This window comes from Oenanthe melanoleuca, chromosome 3, assembly GCF_029582105.1.
Source record: "Oenanthe melanoleuca isolate GR-GAL-2019-014 chromosome 3, OMel1.0, whole genome shotgun sequence".
NCBI lineage: Eukaryota > Metazoa > Chordata > Aves > Passeriformes > Muscicapidae > Oenanthe > Oenanthe melanoleuca.
Genome location: NC_079336.1, coordinates 84,188,902 through 84,215,976, shown reverse-complemented (window position 1 = coordinate 84,215,976; position 27,075 = coordinate 84,188,902). Strand labels below are relative to the sequence as shown.

At 35.8% G+C, this 27,075-nt stretch overlaps 1 protein-coding gene across 1 annotated transcript in view; it reads left to right on the top strand.

Moving 5' to 3' along the window:
* Nucleotides 1–27,075, top strand: part of CAMKMT (calmodulin-lysine N-methyltransferase) — a 211,214-nt gene that overhangs the window by 177,569 nt on the left and 6,570 nt on the right. The window contains exons 8-10 of the mRNA XM_056488788.1: nucleotides 12,180–12,254; nucleotides 19,248–19,311; nucleotides 25,006–25,137. Coding sequence (XP_056344763.1) covers nucleotides 12,180–12,254; nucleotides 19,248–19,311; nucleotides 25,006–25,137 — 271 coding nt within the window. The remainder of the gene's footprint in view (nucleotides 1–12,179; nucleotides 12,255–19,247; nucleotides 19,312–25,005; nucleotides 25,138–27,075) is intronic.

The window sequence follows — 27,075 nt, the reverse complement described above, 5'->3', positions numbered from 1 at the left end:
ACTTAGGGCTAGAAAAATTCTGCCTTCATTAGGGTGTGAGTGCATATAACTTAGAGATACATTTCGGCATCCTAATAAGAGCCTGCCAAGTAGACAAAGGCCATGTGGATCCCAGGAATGGTCTTTCAGGTTCCATGTGCTGAACACCTCTTGTGAGCAGCCTCAGACACTGCTGAGGAGAGGCTGTATGGTATGTCCATCCAGAAGCTTAGATTTTGGTTTTTTTTAATTTTCAATTGTTCTTTACTTTGTGTGAGATTTCAGATTTCATCCCTTGTCAGGACTTCAAACCTGGTCTTTTAGATATCAATCAAAAACACATTTTCTACCCTGTCCTCATTTACATTTATCTAATGCTTAAGGTCATTTGTGATCATTTGAGTGTATTTCAGCATATGGAATCAGTGAATAATAGATTTCGGCCTCACGCTGTGAAGAAAGATTGTATTTTTACAAGACATGATGTTGTTTACTGGGTGTTAATAATCACTAATTAATAAACATATCTAGACGTCATAAAATGTTGCATTTTAAGGAGTAAAAATGTCAAGTGTTTAACTTCTTGAGTGCAATAGCATTTGAGGCCTTATTTGCATAAATAAAATAATTAAATTACAAAATAATTTGAAGTACTATATGAAAATATAAGACTCATTATAACACTTGATTTTTCATTCTACATTCTTAAGACTTTTGCAGATTTGTCATAATGTATAGAGTTTTATAAAATCACTATTCAAATGACTCTTAATGGATTGATCAGTCCTTCGGATTCAGCAATTACATGATGCACTGACAAAGTTATATGATCCCTTCTTAATGCCTTGAGGGAACTAAAAGGCTGATGTAAAGTCTGAAATATAACTGTAACCTTGATTCACTTTTCCTGCAGATTTAAACCTTAGTTACATAATGGTTGGGGGAGGGAAAAAAAAAAGAAGAAAAAAAACTGACAAGAAAATGAAGGAAGTGTAGTATTTTGGAGGGAAGAATGCAACACTAGTGTGCAAAGTGGACATTCAATGACTTCTTGTGCATTGATCAGATTTTGCAGGCGAATGAATATAGTGATGTCTGTAAGTGACTTACTGAGCATCAATTTAATCTGGAGAAGATGTCTTCTTTCCTGAAATCATTTAGACAGTGTGCAGTCTTGCAACTTCACAGTGGCCAGTGCAAAGTTAAAAGATTCTTCCCATATAAAAGATGATTCAGAATAGACTCTTCTCACTGCACCTTCATCTTCTGTCAGGATCTTGCACTCTTTTCCTCGCACAGGAGCAGAAATTATCAGTATGAGAGTCAGTTTGAGACTGTTCTGGATATTTAAGTCTATGCTTGGAAAGTATGCCAAAACCTGTATGGAGCAAAAAGGAATAATCTGGTATCAGCCAAGAGAAGTTAGATTGGGACAACCTGCCATGCATTTATTTGTTAAGATTTATACAAAATGCAGTAAATGAGCACTTATCTAGCCCTCTGCCAAGTCTTGATTATTGTTTAAAAATATGGTAACGTAAGCCAAACTGGCAGTTTGTCATGTTATGTATTATAATGCAATAATAGATATTTAGTAAACAGTTTACTTTGCAGTGGATATACAATTCTATTTTATTTTTATCTTTCATGGATATGCCCAGGATTTCTTGCTTATGTTTACTAGAAATAGGTACAGTAATACTACCAAGTTACTAGTAATGTCTTGCCATAGTGAAGAGTATTAATACCGTGTATGGGTTTGACGATTTTATTTTTTCACAGTCCAGAAATTATCCATGAATTGCATTGTTTACCCTATAACTTAGCATATGTTTCTTTGCACTATCAGCTGTGGCTGGTTTGACACGCATTATATCATTTTTTTAACATGTCCACCAATCATTAGCAATAACAAAGTCAATAAATCCCTGCTCCTTTTATTCTATTTGTTTTAATGGGGAAATCTTCCTGAAACACCTGTTTTGAGTAGTAGAAGTTTGAAAAATTGTTGTTATTGCAAATATCATAATGGAAGAACTTTACCGAAGAGAAAAGCTTGCAATATATTCTGCAGGTTAACAGACTCAGTCTGTCCTACCAGCTAGGGAATTTGTTCTTCCTTCAGATTCCTGGTCTGAGAACATGGAAATCTGTAAAGAACAAAAGTTGTGTTCTAATTGCTGATATGGGACCTGTGGAGTTTTAGCTGTGGACAAGTCTATTGTTTTGCTAAGAGTGGCCTCAGAGAGGTTCCATGTCACATGAGGATGTAAACAAGGACTTGTAACACCAAGCCAGTAACAGAAACGCTTGTGGCAGTGCACCCTTTGGTTTGATTGGTAATAGTGTATCATATACTATCTATTCATTCCACAGTCATCTTTAGAACATTAGAGATTTTGGTATTCCGTACCAATGTAATGCAATTACAAGTTTCTAGAACTAAACCCATAGTGAAAGAAAGTCTTTCAAAATACTAAATGGCACCCAGGGTAACAGTGTATGAGGTCTCAATGACAGAGCACTGAACTATATCATCCTGATTCTATTCTTGTATTAGTTGCCTCTTTGTAAATGCAAAGGTGAATATTTTACCTTACTGCAGTGCTCTTCAAATATGTCAACTTCATAATCTTCCTGATTTCAGCTGGTCATGTAACAGGTTCCATCAATGTGGGACAGACTTAATAAAGACTCTCTGTTTTCATTAATCAAAATTACCTGTGTGTTGGTGAATTCAAACTTTTTGAAAACATTTATTGAATTTGCTGTGTTTGTCACCTTGGCAACCCTAAAGGAATCCGTTTCTTCTACCTACTTTTCCGGTCTCCTCAAGTAACACTCTTGCATGACAGCATCTGTTGGTACGGAGGAAGCTGCCAAAAGGAACATTTCCTGCTCCCTGGTTAGGAAGAAAAAGCTGCTGGTTCCTGCTCAGTTAATTTGATTGCTTCATGTATATGTGGAAAGGACAGTTTGTGTGCTCATGTCCAGTCTGAAGTTCTAGCTCTTTGTCACAGAAAACTCAACTCAAGTGGAAGGCATTCCTTCATCTGATCATACTTGCCCTGCTCTATATATTTTTCAGTTTCAGTCTACTTATTTTTAGCTGACTGTGATCAGTACTGCATTCAAAGTGTGCATAAATAGGTATATGTAGTGGAATAATTACACTTTTTATTCCTCTTCTAAAAATGCCTAACAGTGCTTTTTTCACTGTGGTTGAGCACAGAGCTAATAGTTTCATGACACTGTCTGTCATAACATCAGGAGCTTTCCAGTGATGGTCATTTTGGAGACCTTCATTTTCTATATCAAGTGAGAATTATTTTTTCAGTTGGGCACTTTGCATTTATCCACACTGAATTTCTTTTGTCATTTTATTGTCCAGTTACTCAGTTTCATCCTTCTGCAATCCTTCACAGTCTCCACTTACTATCCTGAATGACTTCTTAACATCAGCAAACTGCGACCTTGATGCTCATCTCTTGTAAACATGTTGACTAGAACAGGTCCCAGGGGAACTCCACTGATTATGTCCCTCCGCTGTGAGAATTGACCATTTGCTACTGCCCTGTTTCCTGTCTTTTGTTCTATTATTTAGCCATGTCAGGACTCTTCTTCAGTGACAGCCTATTTTGCTAGAATGTTGATAATAAGGGCTGTCTTACCTACATCTCCCTTTTCTGAATACTTGTTAGAGCCTTTGAAGGTCTCAAGGTTTGTAAAACAGACAGGACTTCTTTTTACAGAAGACACATCAAAACAGGCTTCTGTGCTGAAATGTCTTCAGTTTCTTCTACAGTGAAGTGAATATTTTGCACTGTTGCAAAGAATTAATTTCACCCCTCTGAAATGTTCTTATCCTCTGTGTCTGCCCATTCTGTATCCCAGTTATCAGCTGGCAGGAACATTTAGCACAAAAGGAAGAGTTCACTTATTTTTGACCTGCCTGATTTTATTATTGTATTTAGTTTTGCAAGTTTGTAATTCTTTCTTTAGTTGAATGCAACTTCAGCATTTGGAGGGATAATTGAATAATCTTTTATACCATTTAACCATACCAGCTGACTTTCACAAACTTCCAAGCCTCTCCTATTTGTGTATTCCTCCCAGTTGTGTTGACTTAAGAACATTTTAAATTGCATTATACCTTTGTCTGTCTTTATGAGGCCAGATAAGAATACATAAGGAGAAATATTTTGAGTGTTATCTAGCTTTGTAAAAAAACTTTCTTTGAGCTTGGAATAACAGGGGAAAAAAAGGTGTAAAAGTATTACATTGCATTATTTTAAATCATTCTTCCTCAGATCTTTGACTAATTCATGATGGTCTCCTCTTAGTTTAAGAAACTTGCTCTCGGTAAAACTATCCATCTTGTGGTGCACAAAAAGATTAGAGGGAGACCACTGATATGAGAAGGTGTAGATCTTTCTTCCCAGGCCTTTAAAGGAAAATGTCCTTTAAAAGACAGGGTTTGGAAATGGGAGAGTTAAAGAACTCCATTTACTTGTCAAAGAAATTGCTTGATTGTTAAGAAATTAATTGATTTTGATCTGAAATCTCATGTGAAGAAAAAAAAATTTAATAGAAGGTCAGTCTTTAATCTAGTTTACAAGTGTCTAACAAGATATAGAAATTGAAGCTAGGCAAATTCTGTCTAGAAAAAAAAAAGAGATTTGACAGAATGATAATACATTGGAACATTTTTCCATGGTAAGTGATAGTTTCTTAAGCAGTGAATGTGTTTGAATCTTTCTGAGATATATATGGGCTTGATACAGAACTTTGAAATCTTGGATGCTTACTGTGGTCCCTTCTGCCCTGAGAGTTTAAATACTTGTGAACTGCATCTTCTCTGCTGTTTTTAAGTTTTTCTCCAGTCAGTCCTTCTGGGCCTGCCTTGTTCACTTTACATCCTTGGGTTTTTTCTTCTGGTTCCCTTGATTATCATCCCTATGGGTTTTCCATAGAGCAAGAAACTGATCTGTTCCTTCATATATTTATACAAGTCTGATCCTGTCAATACACTTGTGTCACATGTACTTATGCTGTCTTGCACTTTGAAATTATGTGGTTTTTTATGCTGTATCATTCTGAATTAGAATTTGAGAGCCAATTTGAGATTTTTTTTGTCTGAATGTGCTTCACGGCCCTTGCTAAAAACAGTAGTTGGTTTCCAAATAAAGGCTGATTTAGAATGTATGGATGTAGAGGAGGGATGTGAAAAGGCAAATTCACAAACACCACTGGTATGTTTTTTATTAATGTCTTTTTCATACAAGATATTCTCACTTTTTTTAAATAAATAGCCACACTTATGCTGAATGTTGGCTTGTGATATGTCTACAAAATGAAAAGATTCATTCTACAGCAGTTGTATTTACATGCCGTGCATTAATTATGTCCCAGAAACTTAGTAGCTTTTGATACACAGCAAATGTGTAAGTGTTAGGACTGTTAGTTTTGGAGACAAAGGTGTAATGTTCCCATCTGAATTTTAGCAAAACATGTTGTACAAAATAAGAGAGAGAAAATATGTTCTTAGAATAAGGAATAAGACAAGTGTGTCATTTTATAACCCACTTTTAAAAAGGAACTTTTAGGCAGGAAAGCCTAGGTAGGATTGTGGAATTATAGAGTATCTAAGGTTTGAAGAGATCCATAGTTGAATGTGGTGGCTTTTTTCTTCTTTTATATTAACATGTTAACGTGATGAGGTTTAATCATGAATTGTTGTAGCAAATACTTTATAAACACAAAGCAAAAAGGCAGTTTGTGTTAGATAATTTGTGATCTAACACTAGAGAGAGATATGGTGAGGAAGGATAACAAGGATAACTGAAGTCAGCATGAGAGGCAGAGTTGGAGGCACAAGAGCCTCTTGTCAGTTTTTTAGGTGCAATTTTAAAGGATGGTTTCAAGGATAATGGAGTAAGTTTGTGAATGTTGTGGATAACGTAGCAGAAGAAAGTTGTGCAGGTGCATGCTTGAAAAGTTAAGTGGAAGATGTAGGCTGACATGGGCTGATTAAAGAAGGGACTTGTCCTTTCAATATTGAATGAGAGATAAAAAATAGGGATGTGAACTGTTGTGAAGCATTTGGAAATGACCGTTTGCAACTTACCTGGAGGAGAACAGAGAAAGATGACAAGATCAGGGTTGTAGGCTCCTTTTTCCAAGAGCAGAGAGAACAGTATAGTGATGTTTAGATGTGATGATGACATGGTCAAGAGGTTGAGTGGATTGATGTGAAACTTCTCAGAGATACTATGCAGAGAGAATAAACAGCAGAGCTGAGTTATGCAGATACAGAGAAAGGTCTAAGCTAAACCTAGATTACAGACTAGAATTAATGGTTATGTCCAAAACAATCCATAAAATATGGTTACAATGTCTTGTGGTACTTTAGATGCAATCAGCTTCTCACTCACCAGGGCGCTGAAAAATACTGAATAAAGAGTCTATATGTATACTAATTAAGAGTCTGTATACTAATTAAGAGAAATTAGTAGGTTTTTAGCTTTTATGGATGAGATAGCCCAGAAATAAAATTCAGAGGAATAAAAGGTGAGGTGAAACATTATGAAATTATCAGAAATGTGGGAAATGTTTGAAGATAATCTTGATAAGAGCACATTTTAAAAATTGTAAGACAATTAAAAGAACTCAAGCAGAAGACAGTGGAATTAAGAACTATAACAAAAAACAAGATTTTATTTGATTTAAGAGAGAAGAAATGTCTAGGAGACTGAGGATTAAGTGCAGATATTAAACCTAGCTGAGAAAAATCATTAGTATACTTTGAAAAGAGCAGACAAGTGACATGGAAATTGCTGAAACCTGCAAGGACATTGCTAGAAGAATGTGTCCATTGGCAATTGTAAATATCACACTAGAAATGCTTAGAAATTGAAGAGGGAAAGAAAGGAACAATGGTTGTACCTGTGGCTGAAAGCTTAACTTTGGTTCCTTCAAACCAGGTATGCACTGTAGGGAATGAGATAATGGATAAGAAGACAAAGCAAAGTGAAGCAGTGAAAGTAAGAAAGGCAGAAGGTGAAAGAAGGCGGAGAAATAAGAGCAGCCTTGTGAGAATATAATAAGAAAGAAGGGGAAATTATAGTAGGCAAATTTGCAAGATTCCTCGGAGGAGTTGTAATGATAGGTGTACACATTGCCTCTATCACTAGATTAAAATCCATCTTCTTGATCTTTATATGTAACTAAGGACTCTCAAACCAAGATCAATGTGCAGAGAAACATCCTGAGATACCTTTTGTTAATGTGTTAATGAACTTGCTTGCTTAATGTCATAGAAAAAGTCATATAAGCCTCCAGACAAAATCTTTTACCTGAACCTGTACACTTTCCAATGATAATGCTTTTCAAAGATTGAAACTTAAATTAAAATATGAAAAGAAGAGGTGGGTAGATAGAGATTCTTGGTAGCTGTTCATCTGCTAATTGGGATGATTTTTTAAATCCTTATTAAAACTACTAATGCATTTTGAAGCAAGTAAGGCTTTTGTGTCTTTTGTCCTTTTTTTCTGATTTTGAATTTTTGTCTTTATCTGCACAACTACTTATCTGCTAATTTGAGAGCTACTCTAGCTTGTGCCATTCATCACAAGAACATCTCAGAGGGTCTTGGAAATGTTTCAAGTTTTAACAATCAGAGACTTAACCTGTTTTTTCTCATGTAAGTTACCTGCCTAGACACAGTAGGAAGACAAACACTGAATAACAGAAGTTGAATAATAATAGTAATGAAGAATTTTGCATGAGAAATAAAACCTGGTAAAATCAAGTCTTTTGTTGTAGATTGCTGAGATACTTTACCAGTGTAAGAAGAAGAGTGTCGACATTTGTCAGACTATCCTCCATAAATTAGAATTACTGTGCAGGGGAAGCCTTGGCTATTGTAACTATCCCTGCAACTTAGCTATTTTATTATGGGGCTTTTTTTCTTTGAAATACGTGGGGCTATTTGGGGATACATTTTTGTGCTTTAAGTCTCTTATTTTCTTACTTGATCTTTATGCTCTATTGTCATAATTCTTATGTCTTAACCAAATCACATTTTCTGACTTATTTGTCAATTGAAAAGGAAAACCAGGGGAAAAAAGAAATAGTTTCTTTGATAGTTTGTGCCTTGTGTTGTTTGGAGTTTTTTAAAATATCTGAATGTTAAAATTCTGATATTTGTTTCAGAATTCTTCAGAATGGTAGAAGGTTGACAGCCTAGGAAACTAAAGCATCAGTACATCTTTTCTCAGACTATTCTGATAGTATGCTTTTTCCCTGACCTGGAGAAGCCACCTCTGCATGTGAGAGGATGTTTTGCATTTCCATAGCTCATTCAATCCTTGTCCCTTTTGCTAGGACTACCATCAAGATTGCTAATTATAGTAATAGCTTTGTTACATGGGTACTTTTACTCTGAAAACTGGTCAAATTCATTTGGTACAGGCCATAAATTGGCCATTAATGGATACCAAGTTTCAGCCAGCATCACTTTAAACTAAGCAGTAGCTGAACAGTGGAGAACTATTTTTCTCCTGCACTCTATTTCATTTTTAATGTTCTTGTAGCCAAAAAGAGCTCCCAACTGTTTTATATTTCTGTTGGGTCTCAGACCCTTTTCTGCTGAAACTCAGTTGCCTATTTTTACTTGTAAGAAACTAAACCTGCATGAGTTAAGTAAGCCAGTACAAAATAATGTCCAGTGGGTTTTGCACAGCCTTAAGCACATTGCTTTGTTGGTTTGTTTGTTTTTTTGCCAAAGAAAAAGTGCTGAAGGTGGGGCTTGGACAGAAATATAGAGTAAAGCCCATTTCTCAAATTTACAATGTAATTTCAGTTCTTGGTACTGTAGCACCTTCCCGCAAAAGAAAGGTGTAAAAATATTGTAGCTTCAAAACTTGCTTTACTGGAAGAAAAGTGACTATAGAAATAAATATGGCTTATGTAAACTAATTTAGTATCATGGAAAGGAACAAGAGAAAAATACCACTAGGCTTGCATTTTCTTCATGCTGGCACTCAACCTGATACTGGCAATTTAAGAGACTTTTTGTGGTGTGGTATTTTTACACTTAATTCTACTTTTTAAAAGGAAATTTCGTAAAAATTGTGATTTTTAGATTTCCATTGCTACCACTTTTCTGGGTTTCCCAGCAGTGATTTTTTTAAAATGGAAATGCAATCAGCCCTTGCTTCATGGTGCCTTCAGTATTTCTTTCAGGTCTGACCACTAAGTCCGAGAGTCACATCCTCAGCAATCCATGAAAAAATTATTGTTCCTCACCCCTTTACTACATATAGATACATGCATTTAGCTGCATGTCTTTATCATTTTTAGGATTTTTTTGCAGTATTGGTGGATTTTTCTGTACTTTACTGTCAGGAATTGCATTTGGGTTGAAAAATTTTTTTTTGGCTAGTTGATGGTATTTATCTAAGTCCTAAGTCTGATTCATCACTTTCATTAGCACTAGAACTCAGAATAGCTGGTTCAGAATCAGGCTGATTCTGACATCAGTGTTAATGATGGAATTGTGCTGACTCTGAGCAGAATTGATTGTGATTCCCAGATATGCAGGGACATGTCTGCTTTACAGGTGCAAGTGCAGGTGCAGATGTTTGACTGCAGCTCCTGCAAATCTGTGGAAGCAGGTAACAGTGCAGAAAGGGTAGCCCTGGGTTAGCCACTGAAACTGTTTGGAGGTTGCATTTGACATCCCTGGCTCTGCCTCCCTTACTAGTCACGCTTGCACTTAGCTAAAGATAGCATGGATAAATACATACAGCCTGTAGTTCCATCTCTCCCACCAGTGTGCACACATCCTGAGTCAGACCAGGATGAGTCCCACTAGTGTTTATTTTTTTTACAAATTATATTTAGTTTACGTGGTGATTTCCCTGCAGGAATAAAGATTTTTCTGTACTTTTGGAAAATACTTGGCTAATTCATTTACCATTTTGAATTGGTAAATTTTTCATTGGCTTTGCATAATTATGATATCTTCATGAATGCAGCTATACTGACCAAAAGCAGCCCTTGCTGTAGGTCAGAGAAAGGGAGAAAGATTGGCTTATGGATGGATGTGGGGCCCTTAGCTCACTCCTTTTAACAATACCATGATGCCAGTCATGTTGCACCACAGCTCATGCTCCTGGCAACTTGTCAATTCCATATTTTGCTCAGCAATTTGGTTTATGAGCTTTTAACTCCTGACATAAACTCTTCAGTTATCTGCAGTAGGTGTGCACAAAAAATACTGTGTTTCAGGTGCCCAGCAGAAACCTGACAGTAACATGAGGGAAAGTGGATTGGGTTTGGTTTTGGTTTTTTTTTGCCAGAGGAGGCACCTGTGCTTCCTTCCCAACTGCATGTATGAAGGATAGTGAATATATGGGTTAAAAAAATCATAATTCAAATCTCTATACTGGTACTGATCAGATCTCAGTTTCTGTAGCAATGAGAACCAAAGGTGGCCTTTTAAGGCTCACAGTTCTTCTACCAATTTCCAGTTCTGCTTCAGGATTCTTAAAGTATTAGAGTGCGTGCTTTAAACCCACAAAACTTACCTTTACCTAATTTTCACCATTCTAACCTAAGTTTCCACGGAAACAGGGTTGAAAAAGCCGCTGGTAGCCAGCAGGCAGCCAGCAGCTGAGAGTGAGAACTCTCCTTTGTCACTTTCCACTACTGGATGCCTGCTGCGTGCCAGTGTGCAAAGCTACCTAGGCTTCTAAAATCTGGATTACTTTCAATTTGAGGGGGAAAAATTAAATTAATCTACTCTTTTCTGTCTTTGGATTGTCACAGTAAATTCCAGGAGGGCAAATGGGCTAATGAGTCCTGATCTGTTCAGTTACATTGAGCCCCACACAATCAGAGCTTTGCCAACCAACTGGGCCTCTCCTTTCATAATTTCCATGTTTTAAAAGCATTCTGTCTCAAATTTTGTGTCTGTGGACATGTACATGCATATTGTGGTACGTTAATTCTTTATGGCCCTGTGTCTATTTACCTACGTAATTACGAGCCTTTTTTGCATACAGCATAGTCAATGTACAAAATTCCCTTTTTTCATGTATACTTAAGGAGCATTTCTGAATGAACACATTATTAACTGATCCTCAGTTAAATATTAGGAGTAGGATGTGAATGGAGATGGCTTTTAACCAGAAGTAGATTATAGCTGCGGGAAGACTAAAGGGTCTATTTGGTCAAGACTCATACAAAACTGAGATAAGCATGCACAACCTGACAAGATCAGATTAGACCCTTCCCCCACAAGTGCTTTTCCCATAAATATTTATCTACTTTCTATTATAAATAACCAGGAAATGAAAAAGGATAGATTCCTTTTTTTTTTTTTTTTTTTTTTTTTTTAATAGCATAAAAATAGAAATGCAGCTTCAAATGTTTGGGATAATGATATTTAAAGTATGCAGTAAATTCCAATACTAGTTGCTGTTTTTTAGATGGGAATAAAGTACTGAAATTCCTTGTGGCAGCTACATAAATCGGCAGCATTTATAAACAAAAAAGAACTTTGTACATATGTGAATTTTTGCCTACTACTGGGTATCTTGGAATTAAATAGCTTATCACCTATGAGAGAATAGGTGTTGACAGAGTCAGCACTGCTGTATTTTTAAGCTTGCCGGAGGCAACATTACTGGCATTGAAGTTAAGCTTGGCATTTTTTCACCCTGTCTCTCCTCGCTCCAGCCCAAGTGAATGCTCACTTCATCAATGAGAAGCACAACTGAATTTTCTGCCAGATGTAACAGAGATCCATGAAATCACGTCTATTCTGCAGATCTGTGCTTCATTCAGATTGTCAATACTTTGACTTCACTTTCTCGTGCAGTAATGCTAAGGGGTAAAAAGCTGAAGCTCTGCATGTACCACTAATTCAGAAAGGCATATTTGTTGGTGATCCACTCATCAGAATCCAAGTGGATTGCCTTTCTGTTATAATGAAAAATAGCTCTTTAGCTTTGAGATTTATAACCTTAAAAATGTACAGAATAAGATTTTTACATTAATCTTTGAAAGTATCAAGTTTGCACTTTTTAAGACATTTCTGTGTCACATAATAATATTAATACTTCAAAAATCTCAAGATTAAAAATGTAAGTCCTTTTTTCTTTTCTTTTTTTTTGAATCTTTTTTTCCTCTAGCATTTTACGATGGGATAATGAGACAGATGTCTCTCAACTGGAAGGACATTTTGACATTGTTATGTGTGCTGACTGGTAAGTACATAAAAATCATAAAACTCATGTTAGAAAAATAGCTTTGCTGGAGTAATTGTACTGTGCTGCTTGCTGATGGCTAAGCAAAGTCAACAAATGAAGCACAAAGCCACCTTAACCTCAACAAATTAATATTCATCTCCATGTGACAGTTATAAGGTAGTCTTCTATCACACAGTAACTTCTACCACATTATTTCCCAAAGATTGATTTTGAGAAGCATTTCCATTTTCTGGAATTGCCTCTGTTTCATGCTTGACGTATCAGTAAATGGACGACTTAGGCAAATTGCAAATAATTATGGCTCAGTGAGGAACAGTCTGGAGAAAAGGGAGTTTATCAACACAAACAGCTCAATTAGCTTACTTCTTAGGAAAGATCTGACTATTGATATAAGGGGATATATTTTTTGCTCCCTGGAAAATATTTCCAAGGAAAAAGAGATTTTCAAACCCTTTTTTCCACCCCCACCACATTCTGTTCCTTAAATCTATTTGACATCAATATTTGGAGGTATACGCTTTGTATTATTTACACAGGCACATGTTAATTATAAGATAATTCATAGAAAGAAAAATACAGCGCTTAATTTATGAAAAGGTAGATACATGTAGCAATATGGTATCTTGTTTAATAATTTATGCAAATAGATTTGATTATTGACACAGCCCTTTTCTGATACTGCATTTGTGGGATTGTGCTGTGCTGTATTTGCTGCATGCTAGCTTTAAAAATGGTACATTATTAATTAAAGGTGTTATATAAATGTAGGGAGTGTAAAAAAAAAAAAAGAACTGTGCAAATTTTATTTAGGAGAGTAGATATTTTTAAAGCAATCTGTCTTTCCTTCATGGATATTTTCTCTTGACCCATTAAATGTCCAAAACAAAACAAAACAAAATGCTGTTTATGTTTTGTGGCACAAAACTGTTATGAGACCAAATCTGAAAGCAGAGACTTGCTAGGACTGCTCAGTTCAGCAAATTTATGTACCTTACCTAGAAATAGTTAAAGGAAAAGGCAAAGGGAAGTACAAAGCTGTCTATTGTTTCTTTAAACAATGTTCTTTTTAAATGTCTTCTTATATTCCTCTAAAGCTTTTCTTTTCCTTTCATATTATAATATTTAAGTAAACTCTTCATATTTCACAAAGTTATTGGTTTTGTATAGCTCTGGAGAAAATGTGTTTAGTGATCTTTTGCCTTTTTCTAACACCTATTTGTTGTCATAATGCAACAGTGCTTTGTTTCTCTTAGCATTTAATTTCAGAAAAGTTCTTTGTTCCCAAAAAGGACAGAGGAGGGTTTCTAACTAATCGCTGATAATGTGCCTCAGAGATGCATCATCTGATTAAAATAAGGAGCTAAACAACACCATATGATTTCAGCAAGTAATTTAGTAAATGCCTTCCTCACCAAATATTAGAATGGATACTCCAGGTTTCATTGCACAGATGAAGTTAATGCTGGACAGGATTAGATCAGATTAAGTATGAAAGTCAGATCAGAGTGCTGGCGGACATGAGCAGGAGGGCAGCAGTCTTCTCGGAGGCTTAGACAAGGCTCACATATGGATGTTCTCCAGATTATGTGGGTGAAGCAAGGTCTTGCCAAGAGATTTAGAGTTAAATTTGTTCTTCACACAAATATCAAAACAACCTGGCTGTGCTGTCTCTTGTATTCTTGATACTCACACCATGTCATCCTATTTGTGCTGGGAGTACAGCAGAGTGGAGCAAGACTTAAGTTGTTTTTTTCAGTAATATTCTGGCCTAATACCCCTGCCAGTCTGTTTGGAAATAGTGTAGTTTCTTTAGGAAACAAAGAATCAGACATGACAGGTAAAATACATAATGCATTTGCAATCCCTGCATTTTGTACATTTATTTTAAAGCACTTAAGATTCAGGTAAGTGTATAAATATTTATAGATTTCTAAAAAAGAAATAGAAATGTGCAGGTTAGATTAAAGAATGTGGGTTTTTTCACAAATTATTTCTATTTTCTTATTGTAAGTGCCCATAGATATATGTATAGTTTAATAAACATGAAAATCCCTTTATTGTTTGTTTCTTTTAGAAATAATTCTTTTAGTTATGGACACTAGGTTTTCTGGTACATGAAAAGGCTGAGGAAAGAAATGTTCCATGCTTTATCAAACTCAAATCTTCTTTTCATTTTCATGTATTTCTCTTCAGCGATATAGAATTGGTTTGAGAACTATTGGCAGGATTTTTGCTCTCTGAATTTTTTGGGCTGCCACTGAAGAGGAAAAAAAGGTCTCTTTTCTTCTAGCTTCTCAGCTGAAACCTGAAGTATGCAGTGATAAAAACAGATAGAATAGATTGCATTTAGTTTAACACCATCATATAGCTCATTGTCAGTCAATAAAATCTGAGATTAGAATAGAGAACTAGAAAGTAAAAAATCTGAGTTCAAATATTAGGTACATGGATAAATTTTTATTGAAGTATTTCCAGCAAGGGTGATATTGTCTGATTCTCTGAATAGCTAACCAGTGGTACTGCTTGATCCCATTTACATGAAAACAAGCTCTATTCATAAACATATTCCAAATCCATATGGAGATTCAAGTAAAAATGTACATGATTACAGCAAGCAGCGATATGTTTATATTCATATATTTACAGTCAGACATTCATAAACCTTGTGTGCAGGAGTGGAAAATAAGTTATTTCCCAGAACAAACAGTCTATTAGTTAACAGCTAAATTTAGTAGCTCAACTAAATTATAAAATAAATAAGAGGCAAACTGTGAAAGCTAGTCATTATTTAACCATTCAGGATGTTGACAATAAAATAGTTTCATGGTTCAGCAGTTCCAAAATAATTTTTAAAATGTCAACTATAAGATAAAAATAAGTTTAAAAAAATCAATATGAAGCTACAACTGGAAGAAGGATACAGTAGAACAAATAATAAAATAATGGAATCTTTAAAACATATCCACCCATTTCATATTTTTCAGGGGTAATTTTAAGGCCAAATGAGGGCTGTCAGAATTTTTGATTTTCATTTGGCCTACACCTGTGGATATAAAGTCATACAGGTGCTGGAATTGTGAGTTTGAATAGAGAAGGAGAAGTTACAGGTGCCTGCATGGACAGGTGAACCCCAAGACTCTTCCAAAGCTCTCGAGAGCCTCAGATTTCTGATTATTTAAATAGTGTATATACTTTTCTTTACTGAGGAAAAAAATGCTGAGATTTTTAATCCAAAGAGAGAGTAAAGGCCTGTAGGGCTGAGACAATAAAAAACTTTATCTTTCATATTATTGTGAAGCGAGTTTTCACAAATAATTTGGTGTAAGGGCAATAAAAGGTTTAAAACCCCATATTGTTTTGGAAATGCATAATGTCCCACTTTATTTACTCAGAATGATTATATTCTTAAAGTTAAACACATGCATAAATATTCACATAACAGAGGCCAGGGGGAGCTATCCCACATTACTTTCACTGCTGAGATTTTTGCTGAAGTCACAGGGATTTGTGGCTTTGCCAGGAACATAGAACTGAACTGAAAGTATGCTTTGTATACCTTAAAATATGTCAATTTTGTCTCTGTTTATTTGTTTCACTTATTATAAGGAGATCTTTTTTGCAGGAATGCAGTAAGACCACTGTCCCTCCATTTCAGGTCTGATTTCTGGAGCATACTTTCAAGTGCATTGGAACCTGATGACATGGAAATAAGGGTCTTTTTCGTTTACATCACCCCGGTAGTTGAAAGTGAATAAAAAAATAAATAGCTCTATACATTAGACACTACATACGAATGTAATAATATCTGAACCTTTTACCAATGGCAGAACATGCAAAAACCAAAAAAGTTCATATCATAGCCTATTAAATATATGTCCCTTCTTGTGAGGCAGAAGATGAAAATTGGCGTGAAGCAAATTAAGAATCTACTTGTTTTTTAAAATTTGTTTCCTTGTGGCTTACTGTTACTTCTCTGCAGTTTTGGAATAAATTTTCATTTTAGTTTTAATAGCAATTTAAAATTGTAATAGAAGAGTAAGAGTAGAGAGGTGACAATGTCGCCTGCCTGTTCATCCAGATTTCACAGGTTAAGAGCATTGCCTAAACAGAGGCCAAATCATCAACCATGTTCTCACTTTTCTGCTGCTGTGATTTGAAACTTCCTTGCTGACCCAAGAAAACCTTGCTATTCCTGTCCTGAGATATATAAACATGAAATACTACCACTAAAGTAATGGCAAGCTTAAGCTAAATTTGAATTGAGGTGCAAGAACTGTGTGTGAGTGGTTTAGAAAAATGCATTATTTAATTTTACTGAGCTTTTCACGGGATCACAGAATTGTTAGGGTTGGAAGAGACCTCTGCAGATCATCAATTCTAACCTGCCACCCAAGGCAGGGTCACCTAGAGCAGGTGACACAGGAACTCACATGTTGTGAGCTTTGAAGGATGCTCTCAGGGACATTTTCAGTATGCTTTGGGAATATTTAGTTATACAATTTTACCTGTAAGAAAAGCTGTGTGACTAAATCCCCTTGCGTGGGCCAAATCCTATGCTGTTCCTGTCTGCAGCACAGATTATCTAATGACTTCTTCAGGATTTTCCTCATTTAAGGTATCCCCTGACTCAGAGGGAGGATAGAGATGTTTCCTGGAGTAGCAGTAGTTTTGCTTTGAGTCTTCTCTGCTCCTTCTGGTCAGAGTATGTGGCTCACAGAGCAATAGTTTGGAAATCACAGTGCCAGAAATTATTTTCAATTGGAGTAGGTCATGTTCCCAGGGACAGACCTCTTGGAGGGCAGGACAACCTGGGATAACTGTCTCAGGTTGTCTGGGTTTCCTAGGCTAAGAGGGATGAGAGTCTACCTCCCATGCCACCAAAATATTGAGGTTGGACAGAAAAATTTTAACTTCTCAGACACTCAGTTTTTGGTAGACAAAGCCCAGTAGTTGTCATTGTAAGGGAGCAAGATTGGTAGCAGCAGTTGTGCCCCTATCTCATTGGAAAAAAAAAGAGAATGATATTCAGGTCCACAAAAAGGGGATTTTAATGCTGCTAAGCTGCCCCCAAGATTGTGTTTCCACTACACTGCTTTCAATAACAAAAATGTTACAAATGCACTTTTCATTCAGAATGTACTTCTGTTTACATAGGATCCCAGGAATTCTTAAATGTGTGCATTCTTGCAATGTTTCATGTTGAAGAAAATTAATTACTTTTCACTATTCTTTTGGGAGAGGAAACATGTATTCCACTTCTTCTGCAGGTGGTTAAGTTCCCAGTGAAGTAGTGCCTTATGACATCTATCTGTATAGGGATCAACATGAGGTGAATGTCATTAAAACACCCAAGAGACACCAGAGATAAGAGCTGCTTTTTCAGCTAATTAAATTTAAGCACCCATGTTTTCAGTATAGTTCTTTCAGGAAGAAAAGTCGAGGCTGAGGGGGAGTTGTCATGTCAATTGCTCAAGTTTAATTTTTCTTGTAAGCCAGGCTATCAGGGAGATTGTCAACTGGTACTTCATATTCTCAAGAGGAAATTCAGAAGATCATACTTTCATATTAAATGTTCTTCAACATATATAGATACCCATTTTACCATATTTTCCCAATAGTGTGAGGTTCTGCCAGTTTGTATTAATGAAATATGGTCACTTGCAAGTTTTCTTTTGTTTTGTTTTGTTTATTTGTTCCAGAGTAACAAAAATTCACAGTTCTTGCACAGCTGCTCAACTCTATGATATATAATACAGTATTCTTGGTAGCTGTGGAGTATCCTTACCTAAATATCCACACATCTGTTCTTGATGAAAGGCCTGTGGTTGGCTGACTACTTTTTGCTCTTCAGTGTTTCCATATATTCTTTATGTTCCTTTAGAATTTCAAACCTGGAAAAAAAATTTACCCACATCTCTTCAGAAAAGAAGTTTGAGAATAAAAGGAAGGGGAGTATAATAAAAAACCCATAGAGAATTGAAAAAAATGCTATGTAGTATGAAACTTGAGCTTGACACAAGCTGGAAAGCAGTTTTATTACAGAGAAAATGGGGGAAGAGAAAAAAAAATTAAAAAATCACATTATCTGTGGCCTGCTTGATAGAGTTTCTTATCTGAATCACCAATATAAATGCAGCCCACGGTAGTATGGACTGAAAGGCATCAGTTGCTATCAGATGGTTGTTCACTAACCATTGTAAATGCACTCATCCACAGTAACTACATGTCCACAAATATCTAGTCAAGAGTGATTGGCACCCTGGTTGCCACTATTAGTGTATACATTAAGGTACTGAGGGGCATGAAGAATGAATTATCCCCTCAAATCATGAGGTAATCACACCAAAATAGGGCTGAGCGTGTTGGCAACATTGCATGGGAAAATTGACTCTGCTGCTATCCTTGTGGGACCCATGCTGGAGATGAAGGACTGCACTCTTGAGAGATGACAACTCTGTACAATCTGGGCCATTGTATTTCAACAGCATTGGAGAGAGGGAGGAGGCAGGGTCTTGTAAATCTTTATAGGGATAGATGTAGAAATATAGCAAATATGTGTAATAGGTAAGAATTAATGCCAAAACTGTGAAGGTAGAAGGAAAAAAATACCCTTTATAGTAACACCTGAAATACAATAGAAAACCTTTTTAAAAACTCCATCCCCCTTGTATATACATGTAAAATGTTAACTTTTTATGTTGATCCTAATTTCTGATGCAGTAATATTTTAATAGCTAGCATGTATGATTGGTGAATTTCAACTGTATAAAGAATTGTTTCATGCTGTTAATTTAGCTTTAGTTTAGACTGTATTTCATTTTATGTCTTTTTAAATGTTAAAAGTTCCTGAACTGCTTAGAAATGTAGACCACAGTTTCTCTTTTACAGCATTGTGTAAACATATGTAATTAGCCTTGTACTTATCTGCATTAGTATCATTAGAATTGAAAACCCATTTTAATCTGGATTCTGTTCTCTTCTCAATGTCAGCCTGTTTCTGGACCGGTACAGAGCTAGCCTTGTTGATGCAATAAAGAGATTACTCCAACCCAGTGTAAGTATGTTTCTATTTTCTCCTGAACACTGGCTTCAGAATAATTAGTCTGTGCACAATGATTGAGAGAGTAATGGAATGGCAGGATTAATGTCATGTAATACTTTAATACTTATTATGTCCAACTTCAATTGAGTCTTCTAATCTATCAGATTCTTTCCTAATCATAAACTAGGAAACTTCTTATACTTGGCCTTCTGATAAGGAACACAGTGGGTAGTAAAATAAATGAAACCGCTTCAAAGATAGCGTCAGATTATTTTTATCAAAGCGTTTCTCAAGTATTTTCCTTTGATAATAATGTCTTCATATTAAAGTAAAATACGATATTGAAAGTTTTTATGTTGGCTTCTGTCATTTTTAATCCCTTCAATTGTAACCTTTGTCATTGTGTATTTATTTATTATGAAAGAATATTTTTTCCTTTTCATTTATGTTTATATAAAATGAACAAATCCCTTGTATCTATACTGTGGCTTAAAACATTTTTCCATTAAGTAAGCCCTCTGTTTACATGTTTTATACCTTAGAAAATAATTAAATTATGCTCTTCATAAAACGATTGCATGAGTGTCACTCAGGAGATATTTTATCAATCTAAATCTCTTGGGCTGTTTAAATCAGAGAGACTTACAGGCAAAGATAAAAGTCTGTGACATGCATATACAAAATATATATATCTTCTCAAATATTTAAAAACACAAGATATCAAAAGAAGAAAAGAAGAAAACATTAAGTAATTGCTCTAAGTAGCATTTTGAAACAGAAATAATATCATTCATGTTTAACATCCAAATCTTCCAATAAGGAACTTTCAATTTGAAAACAAAATATTTCATGCTAGCAGTGCACTTCCAACCTTTATTTAAAATTTGTAGTGTACTTTTTGTACAAGACATTTTCTCTGTGAAAGGAATAGAAGACCCAAACGTGCAAAGGCTTAAGAACCTGAGTCATTTTAGTTGTGTAAGTAATCCCATTCTTTGCTTAGAGTGATCAGGTTTCTATTCTTGGTTCTATCATAGACTTTCCTGAGTGACCTAAGGCAAGTTCCTTAAGACTGAATTATTTTAATGAGCTGTGTGGCAAGGCTGCCAGGAAGACAGGAGAAGTGTAGTCACCCTGAGGAAAAGGTTACCCAGATATTTCTGTCAGTGGCAGTAAGAAGAGGTTAAGCAGCTCCTGCTCAGTGATGCATTCTGATTGATGTACCAACAGTTGTCAAAGTGCAATAATTTTTGGGGCCACAGGTGATCTGGAACACAAAGCAGATCCCAGTTTAAAAAAATGCAAAATAAAATTTTCAGCCCAGATCAATGTCAGCAACTGGTTCTTCAGATATTCCCATGGGCTGCTCTGCTGGCTCCATGAAAGGACACTGGGGAAGAAGAGCATGAGTGGGAGGAAGAGAAGTGTGTAAGAGGTGCCCTGGTAACTGTGGAATTGTTAGGCTGACTTTAAGCCAAACCTGGCCTGACTTGGTTTCTCTTTAACTCCAATCAGCTAATTCAAATTCAGAACATGCCTTTGTATTTCAGAGCATATGAGCTACACTCCTTTGTAAATATAGATGGAGTAAAGGGAGATGGCTTTTTGTTGCCTGTCTTCCTAGTCGTGTTTGCTTCTGCATGTTGTGATTAATAACAGTCAGTATTAATAACCTAGCACATATTTGCTGTGCATTTTAGGCACACCAAATGGTTCCTATTTCTTATCAGCAAAGCTAGCTTAAGAAATTCCTGCTCCATACAGGAATATCTGTTGCAGAGTTTTGAACCCCTATCCAAACTGTGTTTTTTTAACTAAATTCAGGTGCTTAATCCACTTTATAAATGGCTATATGGATGGATATCCAGTTATGGCATGGCCTTGCAAATTATTGTAATTTATAACTAAGAGGACAGCAAACTATTGTATAGGATGGGAGCTGGAAGTATAGACACCTTAAATTAGCTGTCTTGTCCAAAAAGGACATGTTCAGCAGAGATGCCTTCAAGCATATGCCTTCATGGTGTGAAAGACACAAATAAAAACATAGGCTCATTCAAGATCCCAAAAGATGCAGTCACATCAATTTCACTTCTCTTGTTAACCTGTATAAATCTAAGGATAATGTCAAAGGACACTACTAAATGGCACTTAACTTAGACTTTTAAAAGACATCTCAATAGTGAACCTATTTTCCAGTTGCAGTTTTTAAGAATAGTTTATGGGCATTAGTTTATGTCCAAACTAAGGCATAAATTTCTTTTATTAAGTTCACTCTTCTACATTAATTATTCTGTCTCAAATTTATAACTTATATTTCCTTTTGGAAATACTTTGACAAAATGATATATTTGGCATACCTAAATGCAAGTCATTTTTCAAATGTAACTAGGATACAACTAGTTTAGAAGAGTCTGGGGAAAACAATAATACCAATAATACCAACAGAAAAAGTGGAGTAAACAGAAGATAACAGATATCCTTGCAAAGCTTTCTTGAAGGAGAGATTCAGAGCACATAGTCTGTTCCTACTGTTAATTTAAAATTTATCTTTGATATTTCCTTTTTCAGTAAGCATTATATTTCTGACTTTTAGAACCCTTATGGCACAGAATGATGTGTTTTGGGCAACTTTTTGTTTTCCTTGAAACAGAACTCTGATCATTTCAATCATCTGGTTCCCAGTATTGACCACATGGATCGTTGTGTTGGCACAGGAAGAAATGAGCAGAAATGAGCAGCTCACAGACTGAGGGCTGAAATTTCTATCTGAATTTGTTACAGAGGCAAATGTCACCTTTAAACCCACTCAAAGGATTAGGCACAGAAATATTACATTGAACAAATTTATCTTGAATGGCTATATTTTATTTCTCTCAATCTACTTGACTTGATTTGCCAACATTTAGGGCTTTTATATATCATTAAAATTTACTTTTAATTCAAATCTCAGAATAAGCATTTGTTTGTTTCCCTAATTAAGAACATTTTTTTATCAAGGCTTTGATTCTTCTGTGGTTTATCCATGCAAAATCCCAATGAAATCAGTGGGATGCTGTTGAGCAGAGATTAGTACCAGCAAATAAGACCACATTTTATAATAAATTGATGAGTTAAGTTAGTCATAGTCATGTCCCATTGTCTTACTGTAGCATTTTAGTGACAGTTCAAACTATCAGAACTGGCATTTTCTTCTGTGTTTTGTTCACAAGTTTACTGGAAGTGTTTTTCCATCTGAGGAGAGGCCATTTTGAATTTTAAACATCATCCTTTAAACTTCATCCTAGGAGACACTTTTGAATTAGAATTAAACTTGGAATTGTCCATCGAGAGTAGAATCAGTAGAATCACTGGTCTAAGTTTTTTATTGTACAGCAGCCAAAGAATGAAGAACATTCTATAATTAAAAATGTGAATGCAGCCCCACAACTGGTAGCAGAATTGCAGAGATTGGGCAGATGACAAAAAAGTGCTTTAAACTGAATTGACTACAGTACCTGCCAGTTGTGAGGAGATAACTGTGGTATTAAAGTTTAATCATGATTTCTTGGTGAGTGCAGGATCCATAGGTGTTTTAGTCAACAGATTAACAGGTTTTCACACCAACTAAGGAGCTGGCCAGCAGTAACTGTGTAGTGATTTCCATAAAAGCCATTCCCCTTTCTCAAAGTTATTTCAAGATTTTGATGTCTGGATTTAAGATATATTTCATACCATGTTACATTCCATTTTACTATATTTCTCTTTTAAATTTAATTGGAAGTAGTTCTCAGAGAATACAAGAAGGAATGACCACATGGACTGCTGACCCCAGATGGGGCAAAGGGATGCTCATGTGTGAGCATCTCATCAGAGCTGCTGGATCAGTGGCCAGTGTAGGGACTGTAGCTTCCAGCAGTCTCTGTTCATGAGTCACATCTGAAGTTCCCATGTGAATCATGTGGTCAGTAAACCCTGGATGAGGGGCACTTTTCCCATTACAGTGATGAAAATGAGGGTCTCCAGAGGAGTCTTGGCCTTCTAATGCCATGAAGGGTTTCTGCAGAACAACATTCTGAGATGGCAGCAGGAGGAGCAGGATCCTCAGCTGAAGGCTCCCTTTGCTGCCCACTTCTGTGATGACATTAAAGCATGCCAAGGATGTGAGGGAACCGATTGTGAATTTCCTGTGTTTAATGTTTTTCATCCTGAGCTGAGCCTATATTCAGACCTAGCATTTACATAAGCAATTCCAGTGCCTTCAGTGGGAGTTACACCCCTTTGCACCTCTTATTTTGCCACAGAATTAAAGCTACAGCTACAACAAATGAGCAGAAGTTGAGTTGCTTTGGATAATGCCCTAAGACTCCTTTGTGCTTAAATTTCCCATGAGAAAGATGAGGGTAACAGCATTTCCCTATCTCACCGAGCTGTTGTGAGAATAAATAGTGTTGTGGTGTTAATGGTTGGAATCTTTTAAGTACACATTAGCACCAGAGGTACTGACATAGCATTTTTACTGCTGCCTCACTGTGCATTGTCTCAGTGTACATGTGCATGTATGAGACACAGGTTTGTTCTCCTCACTACGTGTCTGTGTCAGCATTGTAACTTCCCAGCCCTCCTACTGAAATTCTCTGTACTGATCACTCTTTTCATGTGGCTTACAGATTGCATTTTCTCAAGCTAAATATACTTCCACAGCATCTAATCCTTTCACAACTTTTTCAAATCCCCAGAAATGGTTTCTGTCCCTTTGCTTGATTACAGCACCTCACAAATTAATCTTAGCTCTCATTAACATAGAAGTTAAATACAGGAACTTAGAGAACTTCGTGGCTCCCCTCAGTGTGATATGCTGTTGGCTAATATTAACCTTTGTTTACAGCTCTTCAACCACTTTTCATTCCATGTGACAGAACACTGTATTCAGCCAATTAGAATTAATTCTGCAAATAAGACTTCAAGAGATGCTCTATCAAGTAGGTTAGGTTTTGGGCAAGTACTTTGCACAGAGTGTCTAAAATCTATCAGTTCAAGGTACAGTCATTTTTGTTTTCTTAAATACAGAAGGATGAACAAAGAATTAGGTAATGAACCATAATGTATTGCCTGGGCATCACAAATGGCCTGATCATCTTGCAAGAACCAGAATGCATATTCAGGAACATTAATTCTTGATTTAAATGCAGTTTAAGGTCAAATTTAGTTGCTCTGCTCAGGTAGTTTTAAATATCTTCAAAAATGTGATGACTGGGTCTGATTTGCCTCCCATTTTGCCTTGTTTTATATTGTTGCAATTCCACTGACAGAGAATGGGAGGTACTCTTCTATGTGTGAGAGAGAAAAAAGGAAATCATTATTTACAGTCTTTGCATAGTCATGAGCTAACAAATGGATTTTTCATTGAGTGTATGTTTTGTATGCTTTTTCTGTCTTTTATTTTGGTAATCCACAGACACCATTATTATATGAAAAGAAGCAGATGTATTGCAGTTGGCAGTTTTCTAAAGAAAATATTTATTTATTACTTTCTACATTGCATTTGTTTAATCACAGAAATCTTGCATATTTTGAACAATTATTCATGTTACTATATTTTTGTGTTTTAAGAAGAGAACAATTGACTTTTCCAGCTTGAGCATATTAAAAGCTTAGTCAGGTGTATGCTATATCTGGTTCCCTTCCAGTTTTAAAAATGTATAAATTCTCTTTTTAATGTTCCAGGGAAAAGCAATGGTATTTGCTCCACTCCGAGGGAACACTTTAAACCAGTTTTGCAATCTAGCTGAAAAAGCTGGTTTCTCTATCCAAAGACATGAAAATTATGATGAACACATTTCGAACTTCCACTCCAAGGTTAGTTTTCTGCTTGTGTTAGATAACACTTTAATCCGCATTGCATTTTGAAGAGATCATGGTCCTTTTGGCAGGTAACCTAAATGTTTGATTAAAGTACTCCTTAGGTGTGCTGTTTCTGAACAGCTATTTTTGTATCTGATTATTTTGTGTGGTAGAGCCATCCTTTATCTCTACACGTCTAGAAGAGTTTTGCAGAAACATCTCCTGTTTACCCTTTTCATTCACAGAAATCTAATTTATGAGAGTCTTTTCTTGTTGTTGTTAGCTGCCTATAAATATACAGCACACAAGCATTTACATTTTAATAAAAAGCCTGCAACTTTTAAATAGGTTATATACTGAAATGGACTGAAATAAATAGGAGGTGAATGTCTAATTGTATCATATCGTACCACAAATCCTTATCTCTGGCTGCTTTATGGCTGGGTCAGTTGGCAGCTTCAAACTGCTAAATCTCATACAGAATTTCACAGTTGTGGGGTTGTATGTCAGATCGAGGCGCTACAAGATTTAGGTCAAAAGCACTTATCTGAGCGTGATTTCTGAGCTTGCTTACATAAAGCTACTGTTATCAGTCTCCTTTTTTATTATTTATAAGTATGGAGTAATACAGGACATGAAGAGGAAGGCGCTTCACAGAAAACTTTTTAGGAATTTCTTATTTTCCTGAAGAAGCTCTTATCAAAATCATATTTATTACTTGCAGTTCTGAGATGTCTCTTTCATACCTTAAGGAAATCCACTGTTGTAGGTCCATGTGACCTTAGACATAGCCTCTTGCAATTTTCTAAGACTTGTCCCTGGAAAATACAGACATGTTCAAAATTGAGGTGAAATGCATTTTTTTTCTGTTTAGCACCACCATATGATAGAAATGAGATTATGCTAAAAAATATGCATGTGATGTTGTAAAGAACAAATACACGTTTTAATGTGTAATTTTATATATAATAAAGATTCCCATTAAAGCAATCTAGACATGTCTACATAAAATCACTTAATATCATTGTTCAGATAGGTCTGAAACAGACCACATGAAAACCAAATAAATTTCAGTTATTGTTCATCACATAAAGTGATATAAATGTAAGGCCCAATGTGATGGATGTTTTATTTGCCTCCACCTGAAAAAGGGCATGATTTTGATTATGTTGTTTCATGGTGGTAGTTCTATTTCATTATCCACTGCATCCAAATCAGCTCTGTGGCAGTGAAATGCAGGAGTAATAGTTGTTATCTTGATCCAAGAGATGAGTCTAAAATGATTGAGTAGCTTATTTTGCTTAGAAAACAAATATATTCTATCTTCCTCTGGTTATATGTCTGCTACACTCCTTATAGTGGTGGCCAGAGGAAAGACCCATCTGAAGTAGCTTTAAATTAGGGAGGTCTAGACATGCAGATCATTTACTGAGGTATTTCTGAGCACAAGCTGTGAAGCTTAAGATGTGCATGTACTTGAAGAGAGTAATGCTCAGCTTCATTAGTTTAAATCCAGTTTAGGAATGTTTTTCTCCACTGCAATCACAGCTGTGACAGTGTTGTTCCTTGTTCTTCCTTCCTCTGTCTTCTTTTGGCTTGAGGAAAAAAAAAGTTCCCCAAGACAGATCACTGTTCAGTTAAACATGAGTGTAACCCATGACACCTGATGCATGATGTTCATGTAATTTTTTTTGAATGGATACACTTCAATTTTATTGGAAAAAGTCTTCAAGAGTGAGGAAGATAAAGGTCCAAATATATCTTTGAATTGCTTTCTTTATGTGTGATATTATACTTTTTTTAATGTGATAGTGTCTCATAGTATGCAGTTATAGCCCAACACTGGGCTCTTACTAGTCCTGCAATATTCAAATATATAATGACTCTGCAAAACAAATATCTGTTGACAAATTACATGAAGGGTAAATTCTGCCTCTTTTCATTCTGCCCCAA